The sequence below is a fragment of the Tinamus guttatus genome, unplaced genomic scaffold (genome assembly GCF_059628265.1).
Source record: "Tinamus guttatus ecotype Peru unplaced genomic scaffold, ASM5962826v1 Tinamus_guttatus_pri_ptg000123l, whole genome shotgun sequence".
Classification (NCBI taxonomy): domain Eukaryota; kingdom Metazoa; phylum Chordata; class Aves; order Tinamiformes; family Tinamidae; genus Tinamus; species Tinamus guttatus.
Window position 1 is genome coordinate 1908223 of NW_028288657.1, and position 15136 is coordinate 1923358.

At 51.6% G+C, this 15136-nt stretch overlaps 2 protein-coding genes across 2 annotated transcripts in view; one reads left to right on the top strand and one right to left on the bottom strand.

The window, feature by feature from the left end:
* Positions 1-2222: 2222 nt before the first annotated feature.
* Positions 2223-7512, bottom strand: LETM2 (leucine zipper and EF-hand containing transmembrane protein 2). The gene is made up of 10 exons (XM_010224073.2): positions 7466-7512; positions 6178-6622; positions 5897-6040; positions 5394-5528; positions 4894-5097; positions 4529-4648; positions 3948-4058; positions 3703-3792; positions 2937-3011; positions 2223-2508 (listed from the first exon to the last, which is right to left on the bottom strand). Exons 1-10 carry the CDS (start codon positions 7510-7512, stop codon positions 2458-2460), a joined length of 1422 nt encoding a protein of 473 aa, XP_010222375.2. The 3' UTR covers positions 2223-2457.
* A 4985-nt stretch (positions 7513-12497) lies between these two features.
* The window catches only part of NSD3 (nuclear receptor binding SET domain protein 3), a 32898-nt gene continuing 30259 nt past the window's right edge, over positions 12498-15136 (top strand). Inside the window, exon 1 of the mRNA XM_088521442.1 lies at positions 12498-12659. The gene's annotated coding sequence lies outside the window, so the exon portion shown is untranslated. The remainder of the gene's footprint in view (positions 12660-15136) is intronic.

Genomic DNA, 15136 nt, shown 5'->3' on the forward strand with positions numbered 1-15136 from the left:
CCGCTCCCAACGCCATTCCCATAGGAACCTGCTCATGGCACAGGCCCGTCCCGCGCTATTAATAATAAACCCATGGATCAGACTCATTCCCTAGCAAATCCCTGGGGGCCAGGCACGGCCCTGGACGCGATTAGATACCAGCAATCGCCTCCAGACGGCCCGAAACGCGGCCCGAGCGCTGGTTGTGCCGTTACCGCACGGCCCCTTTGCGTTGTGCAAGGAAAACACGTCCCTTGGTAACACTAATGGCAATTATTGACCGCCAGCAAAGACCGGGAGCTTGGGGCAGCGTGGCAGAGCTGGAAAAAGCCGTCGATGGTAATGGGATTTGGGAATGCACCTGCAAAACACGGGAGAGGGATCAATTCCCTCCAATTGGATTAGTATTAGCTGAACTACCCACCATAGAGCTGCAATTATGCAAGACCTTTTGCAAGCAAATCCGAAGGGATCTGAAGACTTGGCTGTGTAGCAGTGACCCTCTGGTTATGGTACCGGCCTTCCTGCTTTTCCAACGGCATCCCCAGCTCCCAGGAAGCGCTCCCGAATCTATTGCCCTGTTTTCTGAATCGACACTGCAGCTTCTAAGTAAAAGTGGCTTCAGATAATGCAGTTCCATGACTGAACTGCCTGAGCAGATTTATCCTGGTATTTATAGTAATAACATATTCAAGTTTATTTCACAGCTCTTTCTCTCATCTTGCACTTTAAAAACCCTGTGCAACACTGCACTGAGTTTGTTACCAAACAGATTCCCTTTCCTCCTGTCTGTAAAAGCAGAGCTCTCCCTGCTCATCCTTAGTTCAGGAATTACATCCACACATTTGCATGCTCTAGCAGCAGTACAGGAATCATTGGCATTCTGCTCCTCCTGCTCTACTGACCTCAGTGTCCAATGCAGTGAAATCTGGTACTGAATGAGGTCAGTCCTCAGCTCTTCGGGGAAAGGCTTTTCTGGAAGAAACAGGCTCTGCAGACAAGTCAGCTCTGCACAAACAAGTGACTGTCAGTGTTATCAAGCAGACAAGGATTTCTGCTGAACTGACAGGCAGCCGAAGGCTGTTGTATCCCGTCAGCAAAGTAATGACCCCTGGCAACACCTCGCCCTGAAACGAGGCAGGAGTGACACTTGAGCAACGGGGCATTTATTGAAAGAACATTGCTCTTGTTTACTAACCACCAGGTAGAGAAAAACACAGCTCTTCAGCACTGCAGGCTGCTGGGAGCAAGGAGGCAGGGATGCAGGGACGGAAGCAAATTCACCAAAAAGCACAGCAAAATGGGAAGTCTTCTGCAAGCTGCTTCTGCACTAGTAGGAAGCAACACATTTTAAGTGCTGATTAACTCCTCATCTCACCTGACTGGCTTTTTTGGGGGTTGGATTGTTCTCAAGGCTGCCTGGCCTCTGAAAGAGATGTTGCATTCAACTTAGCACCAAGTCTACCTTTAATTTGACGTTAAATACAAATATCACCGTTTAATGTCCACAAAGTGAGTAGTTCTTGAACATTTACAAAGCTCAAAGTCCAAAAATATAACAAATTCTAAAAACAGCTTTTCATATACAGTCTACCAAGAAAACAGTCAACACTGGAGTGTGTGAAGAATTACTTATAAAGTAGCAAGTCCCAGAGCACTTGATGCTGCATAGCTTTGAGCCTGATAAGGTTTAACCACCAAGTTTCATCTCAGACTTGGCAAATGTGTCTCCAGGTGGCCGTGTCCCCTCTCCACCCCAGCATGTGACCCAGCAGGATCTTGAAAAAGAGAGTCTCAGTCTCCTGCTGCAGCAGGAACACCCGCGCTGCGGCTGTTGCCGATGGGTGTAGGTGCTCGTGGAGTGGAAAAATGTCCCTCCTAAAGCTCAGGAGGCCAGAGGAGAGCGGCGAAGTCTTTCTGAACAGTCAAGTTCAAACACGGCGTGGAGAGAAGTGCTGGTCTTCCTCCTCTCCCCTGCACAACGTGACAGTTAAATGCAACAGTTACATGGTCATTTTGTGCACTAGTTATAGGTTAAACCATGCAAAGCAGGATCAAGATCTGCACAGCAGCAGCAGGGAAAGCTGCAAGCCCTGGCTGCAGCGCAATGGCCTTTCCTGCAGCTCCTGCCCAGCTCATCCTGTGCCCAGGGTGAAAATTCTCCTTTATGGAAATGAAAGGCTGTCTTACCTAAGGTTTAGGAGCATGTACACCTATTCAGTAAGTAACAGCACAGTAACATAAGCATTTACATATTTACAACATAAGTTAAAATGGTGGATGTAGGGATGAAGTACAAATGAGGGGCTGGCTCCATCTAGACAGCAGAATCTTTTTGCTAATAAGCTTGGAACAGACCAAGAGGCTCCTTGGGGCTACAGACACCTTCAGGTTCCTGGAAAACTGCTCTTCTAGTTGAAGAAGGCTGGGAGACAAAAGTTTTCCCCTTCGTTGTGGGCAGTCCACGTTGGCTTCAGGCTAAACTCCATTGGCACTGGCCTTGCTGTTCTGAGATGCTTCCATTTTACTCTAAATGTAAGAGAAGGCTGCAGAGTTTAGGCAGTACCGATACAAATGTTTCCTAAAATCTGAATTCCATTTAATATGGAAAGCAGGTACAGAGAGTAACAGCTAAGATCAAAGCTCCATGTGTAAACAGCTAAATTGAAATCAAATAGTTGTAGAAAGAAAACAATAGAGAAAAAAAAAAGGCAGATTCATTGTAGAAATGTCTTTAAAGACACACAAGGGAACTTCACACCATCCTAGAGTCTTCTGCAGCCATATGTGGTTATCTTTTGTATTTAACAGCCCTTGGTTCTCTTCCATAAATTTCTCCTGTCACTCTCTGAACTAAACAACTAGAAAATCTTGTAGCACAGATTTCTGCAGCTTGACTACAAATTGTGCAAAGAAAAATCTCATTTTGAACAGCCACAGAGCTTTGAACATCTTACCTCTCGGGGTGGTGGCTTAACCGACACTTCTGAGACAGGCAGTTTCTCTGGTGACCGAGATATAAATTCTTCATTCTTTAAGGAAAAAGCAGATTTAAGTCAGGAACCCTATCAGGAAACAAGGCTGTAGCTAGACTCCACGCAGTCCCTTTCCTTCTCTGAATAAGGCATTTCCATTTCTCCTAGATTGCTCGACAGAGCTATGTGGAAACCTTTCTTGCAGCTGACACAACATTCCCCTTCTATCAGTTTGGACTAATGGATTCTTCCCAGCCTTATAGTCAGAATTGTAGATTTTGGCTTTCTTTAGCTCTTTTGGATATTTGTTGTGGACAAAAAGGCCCAAGTTCACTAGGAGAGCTGAAAAATTTCACTCTTTTACCAGCTTCTGTTAGCTAAATGTATGTGGACTGAAGCTGATTTAATTTGTTTTATGTGAATAATGCAATTAAAAGCTAGTGTGTGTGCTGCTAGAAGCCAGCAACAAACAAGGCACTGAATAAGCAGCTGTTTCCAGCAGCAGAACCAGACATGCCACAGCAGATTCATCACCTTTTCATTGCCTGTTACCTTAGAACAGTCACTGTGAGGCTCTCAAAAGACAAAAACATGCACACAGTGCAAGAATATACATTGTTTGTGCTCTGAGAAGTGGTAGGAAATGGCCTTTTGTTCATCCCTCCTCTAGTTTTGGAAAGGTTTGCTCTTCCCAAACGTCACAGCACTGTACATTCATTTTTCTCCTTGTAGACTGTTATCTTCTAACCTTTCTTCCCTGTACGACAGGGGCAGAATCCACTAGAGTCTCTTGATCCTCAGGAAGAGCTGGCATGACTTCTTCAGCAGTTTCATCTACCTAAGGAAGAACACATAACTCAGAGCAGTGACTTCCTCCACTCTGAGGATGAAGGAACAAGTTTCATACATCCCATACGTTTCATACGTGCTTCATTTTTCATAATGTAAGCATGTCTAAACTATTAACCTGAGAGCTTTACTCCAACAACTCACCTTATTTTGTGGTACCTGAACAGACTGTGGCTTTATATCTATCAAGTACAAGGCACGGGAAAGCAGGAGTAGAGAAGGTGGAACATTCTCTTTTAAATGTAGATCTAGCCACTATTAGAAGAAAAAAAAGAGAAGACAGAGGTTTTTTACTGGCTATAAAGAATACATTTAAATATTGTACTTGTTTATATAGTACTTGTCCTTGAATATCTTAAGGCTACTTTGGATTTAACTAATACAATTTTAAGTTATCACAGTGAGACCAAAATCATTTTGAAGAGCTATGGAACAGATAATGTAGAGGAAGCTTCCAGAGTTGACATCACTAGTGAAGCACCAATATCATTACTTATGAACAGCCAAGGAAAGCTAAGTACTTTGCATTCTGCACAGACTACTCAAAATACAGCACCTTCATCAGTACCCATCGTTTGAATGCTTATAAAAGACCAGCGTTGGCTCTATCACAAGTCTTGTCTCTTTCAGAGGTTAAAACATCAGTGTTCGCTGTGTTTCTACCAGGGCCTGATGCTTTTTGGTTTCCTCCCTGGTGTCTTTTTGGTGGAGCAGCCTCCACTTGCCTGTCTGAGCTGTTCCTTCAGTTGTTCTGCCGAGAGCCCCAGCGAGCGCATCCCCCTGGCTCTGCAGGCACTCTGGAGCTCAGACACGCTGAGGCCGTTCACTCCTTCCTTGGCAATCATCTGAAATGAGAAGGAGCGTTGCTGCCTGGGCACACTGTAAGCCAGATGAACTCTCTTCCTGTTTTTCCCTGGAATCTCTCCCTGGGAGAATCCTACTCCCGGCAATATTAACCTTCACACATCCCAGGACGGAGTGTGGGCAGAGACACATCTCTCATGTAAGAAGGCTGATCCAGAGGGCAGAATTCAGCCAGCTAAGCAGCACATATCCCACCGGAGCAGCGTCTGCGCTCTGTGACACTCACCTCATCATCTGTCCTGATAGTCCTGAGCCTCAGCAGGAGCTGGAAGCGCAGCAGGTTGTTGGTGCCGATGGGCGGCAGCTCCAGCAGTTTGCACAGGGCCACCAGCTGCGGCCGCTCCAGGTGCTCCAGGGTCAGCTCGTCCTCAAAGAGCTTGGAGAAGCGCACGATCTCCTGGGTGCTGGGCTGCTGGCCGGTGTGCCGGATCTCGAGAGCAAAGCAGAGGCATCGCCGTCACAAAGCCGCTCGCTCCGGAATGGAATCCTGGTTTCCAAACTCCCCTTCCCCTCCAAGGAGATGCCAGGTCTTTGAGACTGATTAATGGGATACCCTCCTGCTTATCCCAGTGATCAAAGACCTGACAGTGCAGCTCGCTGCTGTCAAAGCTCCCTCCACACAAATCCCACATTCTCTGGCTAAAACCATACAACTAAAAAAAACGGGCATTTATCACTGCTGTCACTCCCGACACACTTTACAGCCTGCTGTCATCCCCACTTTACCTGGTGCACGTAGGAAGAGAATTGTTTTCCTTCTCCTGTATCTGCTTTGTTCCTTTTGGCCATCTCCGCAATGGTCTCCTGCAGAAACTTCGCTAACTCCAGCTTTGCATTTAATCTCTTTTTTTGCTTTTCTTCCTTCACTCGGGAAACAAAATAGAATTAGAAATTCCACTTGGAAAGTGGGAGTGAGCAGGGTTCTAGGGAAGAGCGAGACTTTGGTACTAAATCCAAGAGGTTTGGATTCATTTAGCACATCAAATTGTTCAAAACCACAGCTGCCAAGCCAGTCCTGGTATTTTTTCAGGTTTGAAAAGCAAAAAACATGTCATTGTCATTCCCAGGACTTGTGCATTTTTCATAAATGCAAATCCATGTTTCAAAACATTTGACTCAAGGCTAGAACAATCTAATAATTGCTTTAGATACTGTGTTTCTCTACTAGTGGCTTAATGGCTGTGACTCAATGCAATGGAGCGAATAGTGTCTTCAAAGAGGACACAAACCTTTTTTGACTCTGTCTCAAACGTTGAGGGCAACATTTCTGGGAAGATTTTCAAGAATACAGGCAACAGGAATTCCATGAAGGGCACAATGATAAACACCAGGAAAGGGACCAGCCGGAAGAGATCTGCACATGTTCTCAGCAACTGTACAGAGAAGAGAGCAGCATTAATTATTATTCATCTGTGCCCAAAAAAAAAGCATGCTAAAGAACACGAGGGGTACATTTCTTTAGTTACAATATGCTTCTGGGGGCATTTTTAGCAAGGTGACCAGCACTTACCCTTCGTCTCTCCCTCCTAGTGAGAACCTGACCGTGTAACAACCTCCACAGCATCCTGGCAGCAACCTTAGTGTCGATCCAAAGCAAGTGGAACCCGTTGGAGTAATGTTTCAGTTCATCCACTATCTTCTGGCGTAACGACCTTTTCCCCCCAGCAGCCTCCATCCCGTGTTTTGCTGGAGTTTTGGGAGGCTCCGTGCCCTGGGCTGCAGCATTTCGGCCGGGCAGAGGCTTTTCTGGACGCTCCTGCTGCGTGTGAAACGCTCGCACGACTCCAGCCCCTGGTCGAGGTAGGAGGGTGCCCAGCTGCGGGTGCCGCCACGACCGCGGGGTTTTGGAGCGTCTGCTGCAAGGCCAGTTCAAATGGGAATCCACAAACTGGACCAGAGCGACCGCAGGAGAACACGGAGAGCCGGAGTGCACGAGGAGATGGGAGTTTCTGAAACTGGAGAAGGATTTAAGGGGTGACAGTGCATCGAGACGGAGCTAACTCAAAGCTACACCTGAATTAATGCTCTTAGTGCCACATTAATCTTGTGGAATTGCTCTTGCGACTCCCTCAGTACCTGAGGCTCTGATCCTCCAGCAAAAGATAAAATATTGAGAATCTGTCTCATGCTATTAACTTTTCTCTGAGTAACCCAAGACTTCAGAGCTCTTCTACATAGCCCTGCTAGTGACTAGGTTAAAATTTGCCAGTGGCAAACTAAGAAAAGAGCAAAACATTCTCATTTTCCTATTTTTTTTTTGAAAATAACTCTCTGCATTTGCTGTCTCCCATTATCCCCCCGCAAACAACATGCTGTCAGCTGGAAAAGACACGCGGAACACGGGAGGGGGAGACACGTGGTTATATAATTTGAGCTCTCATTTGTAAAAGGACAGGATGAAAAGCCTGCAGAGACTAACATGGATTATAACCACTGCAGAAAATCCAGGTATTTTGCCCAAATGAAAAGGAATACTAACTGTGCTTGGCTAGTTGACCTCTCGTGGAAGTTTGGGCCATGTCTGCGCTAATTTAAAGTGTTAGTTTTGCCCTGAATTTGTACAGTATGGAAAAAAAAAAGGGAGGAAAACAGGAGAGCACCAGTCATCATTAATGTGGAGTGTCAGAGTGCAGGAGAGGAGAGCATGAGGGACCACTGCTAGCTTAATTAATAAGGCTTTAATTCCGGATTATCATTACATTAATTAATAACGTCATGATAATCCGGAATTAAAGCTGTCAGGAAGGAACACTCGAGCGGGGTTTCTAGGTGAGCAGATGAAGGCTGCTGCGTCCTACCTGGCGCTGGCCGCCGCGCACAGGGCGCTGCAGCTGCGGAAGGCCATGGTGTCCCGGCGTCACCGGCTCCGGAGCGGCGGGACCGTCATTCCCGGGAGCCTCGCGGAGCCGCCGCGGGGGGCCGGGGGGCCGAGCCCTGGGCGGGCAGCGCGGGGCCCGCGGGGCATCACCGCGTCCGGAGCGGCGCTGCGGACGGCGGCGGCCGCGTCAGCCCCCGAGCGGGTCCCCTCATCCCACCCAGGGCTGCTGATCCCTCTCCTTTTCCCCCCAGGAAAGCTGGGAAGGACCCGGGTGTCCTGCTGCAGACCCCCCTTCTCGGCCTCCCTTTAAAGCCGAGCCCGATCCAGGTGTTGTGGCGCTGATGCCCCTTCTCCTCCCCTCGAAACCACCCGGGCAGATCCAGCTGTTGTGGTGCTGACCCGCCTTTCCCATCCCAGAAGCCGGGCCCGATCCAGGGATCCTGCTGCTCATCCTGCCTTCCTCTCCTCCCCAGAAGCCGGGCCCGATCCAGGGATCCTGCTGCTCATCCCGCCTTCTCCTCCCGGAAAGCCGGGCCCGATCCAGGGATCCTGCTGCTCATCCTGCCTTCTCCTCCCGGAAAGCTGGGCCCAGTCCAGGGATCCTGCTGCTCATCCCGCCTTCTCCTCCTCCCCAAAAGCCGGGCCTGATCCAGGTGTTGCGGTGCTGATCCCCCCCTTTCCCATCCCAAAAGCCGGGCCCGATGCAGGTGCCGATCCCCACGCTGGACTCGGGATCCTGGTGCTGATCCCGGTGCTGATCCCGGTGCCCCGCGCCGGGCCCAGGCGTCCTGCCCGCTCCCCGGGCCCCCTCACCGCTGGCCCCGCTCCCCGCCGAGGGCCCGGCCGCGGCCTCGGTCCTCCCGCTCCGCCCCATTACGCGCTGCCTGGGGGCGCTCTAACCCGCCCCGCAGCACTCTATGGTCCTCCCGCCCTCACGTCACGGCGCCCTCGGCAGCAGCCAATGGGAGCGGCGAGGGGGCGGGGCTTGGCTTTCGGGCGGCCCCCGCGGGGGGCGGGCCTTCGCGATGACGTCACGGGCCTTCGCGATGACGTCACTGCGAGGCAGGGTGGGCGAGATTTCATGGAGTCGTTGTGGCTGGAAGAGGCCTCTGAGGTCACGGAGCGGAACCGGGAACCCGCCATGTCCCCAGGCGCCTCATCCACACGGGGCTGGGGCGCTGCCACGTCCCTGCGCAGCCTCTTCCAAGGCAGCTCCGCTCTTTCCATGTGGAAATTTTCCCTCGTATCCAACTGGAACCTCCCCTGGCACAACTTGAGGCCATGTCCTCCTGTCCTAGGGGTAGTCACTCTGGAAGAGATCAACGCCCGCCCCACTGCAGCCTCCCCTCAGGTAGCTGTACAGGGTGACAGGGGCTCCCCCGAGCCTCCTTTTCTCCAGAATAAACCACCCCGGCTCCCTCCGCTGCTCGTCTTAAGGTCTGTGCTCCAGGCCTCGAAGGATCCTCCATTGGATCCACCTTGTAGATGGGTGTCACACTGATGGGGCTCCGGTCGCCCGGGACCTCCCCTGGTGACCGGGACCGCGGATAGATGACAGAGAACGGCTGCGGTGCCGGAGGCAGGGAGGAAGGAGCGGAGGTTTCTGCCCACCATTGGTGGCCTCTCCGGGGCTGCCCGCTCTCCTTGGGCCTCCCCAGCCCCTCAGGGCCTCCCTGGGGCCTTGGGGTCTCGCCCGCGGCCTCCACTGGCCCCCTGGCCCCTCAAGGCCTCCTTTTGGTGTCCCCTTGGGGTCTCCCATCTGCCCTCCATCCTCCATAGCCCCTCAGGACCTTCCTCCAGCCTCCACTTGCTCACTGGGGTGTCCCCTCTCCTCTGCGACCTCCCTGGACCCTTAGGGCCTCCCTGTGGCCTCCCCTGGCCCCTTGGCGTCTTCCGTCTCCCTTCTGGCCTCCCTGACCCCTCAAGGCCTCTTTCCAGCCTCCCCTTCGTCCTCAGGGTCTCCCCTCTCCCCTGCAGCCTCCACTGACCCCTCAGGGCCTCCCTGTGGCCTCCACTGGCCCCTGAATGGGGGGGCAGTCCCTGTTTGGGGACCGACCTCCAGTTTCAGCAGGAGGGAAGAGAATTTATTAACCAAGTGGCTCCAGTACCTGTTTTATTAACCAGGTTCATTAACCAGGTAACTGCTGAAACGGTTTGATCCGTTTCCAGGCGAAACGTTTCCTGGTAGGTTTAGAGGGCTCTGCAAAGTGAAAAACGCACCCGGTCGTTCGCTAACCCATAATTAACCCACGCTAGGGAGCAGCCCAGCAGGAATATCCCTTTATTTTGTTGCACGGAGCAAAACTTGGGAGGTTTGTGGCTAAACGGCTGCAGCTGGTTTCTATATATAGTGCAGGGTGTATGAGCGGCCGTGCGTCCGAAGCCTTTTGTTCCTGCAAACAGGTTTGCGTGGAATGAGGCAGCAGCTGGAGCCTGCAAGCCCCGGCACGTCGAGGCGGGCGCCGCGGATCCGCAACGGTGCTGGAAGCTGCAGGAATGTCCGCGGGGATGACGGGAGCCTCGGCATCTCCCGGAACGCTCTGCGTGTTCCAGGGAGCGACGTGAGAAAACGGCCACCCCGCAAAACACCCCGCACTCGCTGGCTGCTTCCCTAACCAGGGCCTCCGCAAATGAACAGTGCTGGAAAGAGGAAATATAAAACTTCAAGTGACTGCTAAGAAACGAGCAAGAAAGCTCCCCAAATCTGCTGCCGGAGGTCTCGTTGCTTTGCCATGTTCTCCCTTGGTTGGAAGGAATGTTGCCCGTACAGGGCTGCTTTCCAAGTCCTTTAAATTCTGGAGCGGGGATGACACCACTATTAATCCAAATCCTTTTTTTTTTTTTTACTCTTAAAAGCATTTCTGCATTGTTAATGCCAAGCGTGTAATAGTACAATTTAGTCCCTGTGTGTGCTATTCTGCCAAAATTTGTTCTGCTAAGCTAGTGGCTCCCTTGGGATCACAGAAGAGCTTTTCTTTTCCTTGGGAGCTTTTTGCTCGAGGCATTAACAGAACAGGAAATCAAAAGCAGGTGAATACCCCCAAACAAGCCCCTGCCCCCTGAACGCAGCTCAAGGAGGTAGCTGAGTGGAAAATGTACATTATTACGCTACCCTAAGCCTTTCCAGAACTTGGAAAAACTTATTTTTCTCACCAAAGACACATTTCCATGCGAATCTGGGAGCTGGTTAATACCTTCTGAAACACTGCGGACTAGCGTCAGCGTTGGCAAGGTTTGTCCTCTCATTTTCAGTGTTGAGAATTGTGATTCAGACACACTTGAGTTCTGTTTTCAGGACCTTTTTCTGCATGAAAGAGGGCTAGAAACTCCTTTTGTTTACCTCCCCCTTTTGTTTTTCTTGCGGCCGCTGCTGTTTGCATGTTCCCACAGGATTTTAAGCGCAGGCCTTCAGTAAATTCACTAAAACACGCGCGGGGGGCAGAGCGTCTTGCTTGACGGTGCCTGCTATGAGCTGCGGCTTCCGAAACGCCGCTCAGCATCCCCTTAGGAGCCTTTCGGGAATGATCCCAGGAGCAGAGAGCGGCTCCAGAGCCCCATTCCCACTGCCTGTGGGGAAGCGGAGCCGAGTAAAGATTCTTCGGCGCACAGAGGAAACCACGCAGAGCTTTTTTAAATTACCTCGGTACGCGAGAGAGCAGCTAATAAAACTCTGTCCCACTGAACTTTGCCTTCACTTGGACCCTCATGAGCTACTAAAGCCTTTCTTTACACTCAGTCGTTGTTCCTAGAAGAGCTCAATATTCTTCCAAAATCCCAACCAGAAGAAGGCTGATACTTGTCTTAGGGGGCAAAAACTGTCTTTTATTTTCCCCGCACCCCATGTGCTTTGCTGGCCACTGCATGGACCATCCGATTGGCCTTTGGGGCAGGAAAAGGTACGTTCCTGGCGCGGGACTTTGACCCGCTTTGTTTTTAGCTCTGCGTGTTGTTCTCTAACCAACAGATACTTCAAGAGCCGACAGCACATTAAGTGCAAGCCCAACAGGAGCAGGAGCAAAAAACTAACGTGAAAGAAAACTATTGGCGCAAAATGGAGGAAAGCGAGGATTCCTGTAAGCTGGTTGACAAAAGGAAGCAAAAAGGAAACAAATTCCCTCCCCATGACTACTTCGGCCATCGGTTTTGCAGAATTTATGGAAGGGAGGAGAAGAGCCGAGTGGGATAAATCCTTTTCTAGGTCACCTCCATTTTTTGATGATCTATTGTGCTTAGGTGGGAGGAGATTTGCCCTTAAGACGCACGTCATGACAGCGGTTTCCCCCCGAGAGCACAGACAACCCAAGCGTCTCCCTGCCGCACGCTCCGAGCCCCTGGGCGCCGGCAGCGGGAACGCCGCGGATTTGGGAATCCGCCTTTGTTCAGTGCTGCGGAGCACTCGCACCCCTGCAGCTTCCTTGGATCGTGTCTCCCTTCCCAGCCAATCCATCTCGTTTCACCATTGACTTTTTGTTGCTCTTGCAGTGGTTTCACACATCCCCTTCGTCCCCTCTTCTTTACCCACCCTTCGCTTGTGCTTTTGGTGCTCATTTTTTTTCTTGCCCACATCATCACGTTTTTGCTGTGGGAAACACTGACAGCGCAGAGGTCATCCTAGGAAAGACCCGGGGCTCGGGGAGGGGTTAATCCCGGCACTTCGCAGCATTAATTTGTTTTATTTCTGGATCGCAACGGGCCCATGGAGGGGACAGCCATGGCTTCCCCGCCACTGGCGGCGGGACTACAACCCCCAGCGTGCCTCGCGGCGGGCGCCGGGCGCGGCGGCCAATGGGCGCGCTGCGTGCGGCGGCGCCTGCGCGCGCCTGCGCGCTGCGAGGTGGCGGCGGCGGCGGCGGCGGCAGCGGCGGGGGGGGCGGCGGCGGCGGCGGGCGCGGGAGCGGGGCCGGGAGCCGGGCACAGCGCACGCAGCGCCGCCTTCCGCCGCCGCCAGCGGTCGCTCGCGCCCCCCGCCTCCTCCTCCTCCTCGGGGCCGCCGCCGCCGCCGGCAGCGGGCGGCCTGGCCGGGGCGGAGCCCGGCGGCGGCGCGGAAATCGAGGCCGGGGCTCCGGCGCGGCCTGTTTGCCGCCGCGGCGGGAAGAGCCGCCGCCGCCGCCTCTTTTGTCTCCGCTGGGCTCGGTGGGACGCGGCGGGGGCGGTTAGAATGGAACAGACTGAAGGTGAGGGGGCGGCGGGGCGCGCGCGCCGCGGGCTTAAAGGGGCCGCGGCCGCCATGTTAGCGGCGGGGCGCGGCGGGACGGGGGCTGCGGCGGCCCGGGGGCACCGGCGGGCTCGGCCCGGCCCCGCGTCGCGCCCTGCTCGGCGCCCGGCGCCGCTTCCCCGCCGCTGTCGAGGCGTCCCGTTGCCACAGGCCGCGGGGAGCCTCCGGTGCCCAAGAGGAGAGACCTTCCCCCAGAACGGCGCGGTTCTCTGCTCGCCCTCAGCCCCGAGTAACGTGAAATAGCCCAAATCGCAGCCGGGAAAACGTGCCCCCTCCGCCCGGCGGCTCCTTGCAAGGGGCATTTGCTCGTGCCTTGCTTAAAAACGGCCCAAATGGGTAAAAAAACAAAAAAGCAGCGAGTGGGAGCGGAGGCCGGATGCAGGAAGAGGCGCGGGTGATGCTCGCAGGCGGCGGTACCCGCTGCCTTTAGCACAGTTGTGCGTTCTCTCAGTTTTTGCTTTTTGCCAAAGTTTGATGCCCTTCGCTAGACGCGTTGCCGTTATCACTGTGGTTTTAATGTGTGTTTAATGGGAAGTTTCCTGCTTCTTGTGATCCCTGCGCTTGTGAGGAACTAAAACATTTCGCCTTGTTCTTCCCGTTTGAATCCAGAGTCTTTATGAGTAGATGCATCCTCTGAGCTTATTCTGGGGGTAACTCACTATGTTTTTTGATGTCCACGTTGTTTCTTTCCATTCCCCAAGGGAAACTTGTTAAAAGTTGCCTTATCATAAACATGTGACAGAGGTGACTTCTCTTTCTGGCATTAATAAACAAAAAGTTTAGAAAGACACACGGGGAAGTGTTCAGCCTTGCTAGATATTATAAAAGCCTTGAAAGGAAGCTTGACAGGAGAGCTCTGATCCGCTGGTCTAAGTGACACTGTGCTAAGTTCAGCCGAATTCTGTAGAAATCCCCAGGTGACAGTTTTTATGCCAGTAAGTCTATGCACAGGATTGGATATGTGTTATTTTAGTTATTTTTTACTTTTGTTAGCAATTGAGTTTGCAGTAGGATTTATTATTATTATTATTATTATTATTACCAGTTTTTGCTGTGGCTTGCTTTCTAAATTTCATGCAGGACAATTATTAAGCCGTTAAAAGGCACTATTAAAAATGAATGATACAGTAATTAATTTGATGTTGCAGATAGCAAGTTAATGCGATTGCTCTTGAATCCTCCAGATTTTTTTTTGCCAAGCTACAATATTTTTCATGTGGTTTCACGCTGTGCAGGGGTAAACGGGGAGCATCAGGTCTGAGTAATTTTGGGTGAAACCCCAGCGATGTGGATGGTTTCAGCCAAGCAGCCGTGTGCGACATGAGCACAGCAGCCCCCGAATATTGGGAATGTTTCCTGCGTGGATGAGGCCCTTGGGATGGCCGGTGCGAGTGCAGCTTGGAGACACTCGTGTGTTGGGATGAAGAGTGCGGGAAAGCGAAGGGTGACATGAGCGGAGGGTGACTCTGAGGAGCGCTGGGGTTGTCGAGTTGTGATTTGGGCCCGCGGGAGCAGGAGCTGGACTGCTCGAGCTCGGTTATGTGCGTGTAAAAAGCAGCCGAGAGCTTCTGATGTCGAGAGAGCTGATAGGAAACCCAGCTCGGGCTCAAGAGACAGCGGCACCGTTCCCGAACACCTGGTTTTGACTAATTTTGACTAACTCCGGGTTTTTCAGCGTTGCCAGTGAGTCAGCCGCAGGGCTTCCGTTCTCAGGGCAGATATTCTGCAAAATTCCTCTCATCCAGCATGTCATGTTCCGCGTGTGTTTTAGTCCGATTGGACTTTCCTGCATGTCGGGATGGGAAGAGGGGGTTGGTTTTTCTCCTTGGCGCAATAATTCAGTCGCAGATTCTCAGTGTGTAACCCCGGGAGTGCTCGAGGTGTCTGAGCCCCTTTCTCCACTAGAAGGCTGTTGTACAGATATTGGGTATGAACAGAGTAAAAACTCTCCTAAATGTAAGTGACCGTTGCTGGTTTGAAGGCCAGAGGGTTCACGATAGCTCTAGATCCCGTGGTGGTGTCTGGATGAGGATTAGTTGTCAGAGAAGTCCAAAGCCTTTATTTTTCCCCCTCTTATACCAGGAGATACTTTCTTATTGAAAGAGCTGCCTTGTTTGATGAAATGAACAGAAAATCCAAATCGATCTCCAAAGAAAAGAACCTGCACTAGGAAAAGATACTTCTTTTGAATGCATTAACATCCTTTCCCTTCTTCCTCAAGCAGGAAAAGAAAGCACCTAAATATTACCCTTGTCTTAACGTGTCAGATTTGCATCATCCAGCAGAAAGCAAAACTTAACAAAGCTTCCAGTCTCAGTCAGACTATCAAGGAGGAAAACATGCAGCAAAATTGGTCAAATACCACATGAGAATAGCAAAATTGTAGTTCTGGCGAAGCCCAAAATGTTGCATTGCTCTTAGTTTAGCAGAGTTCAG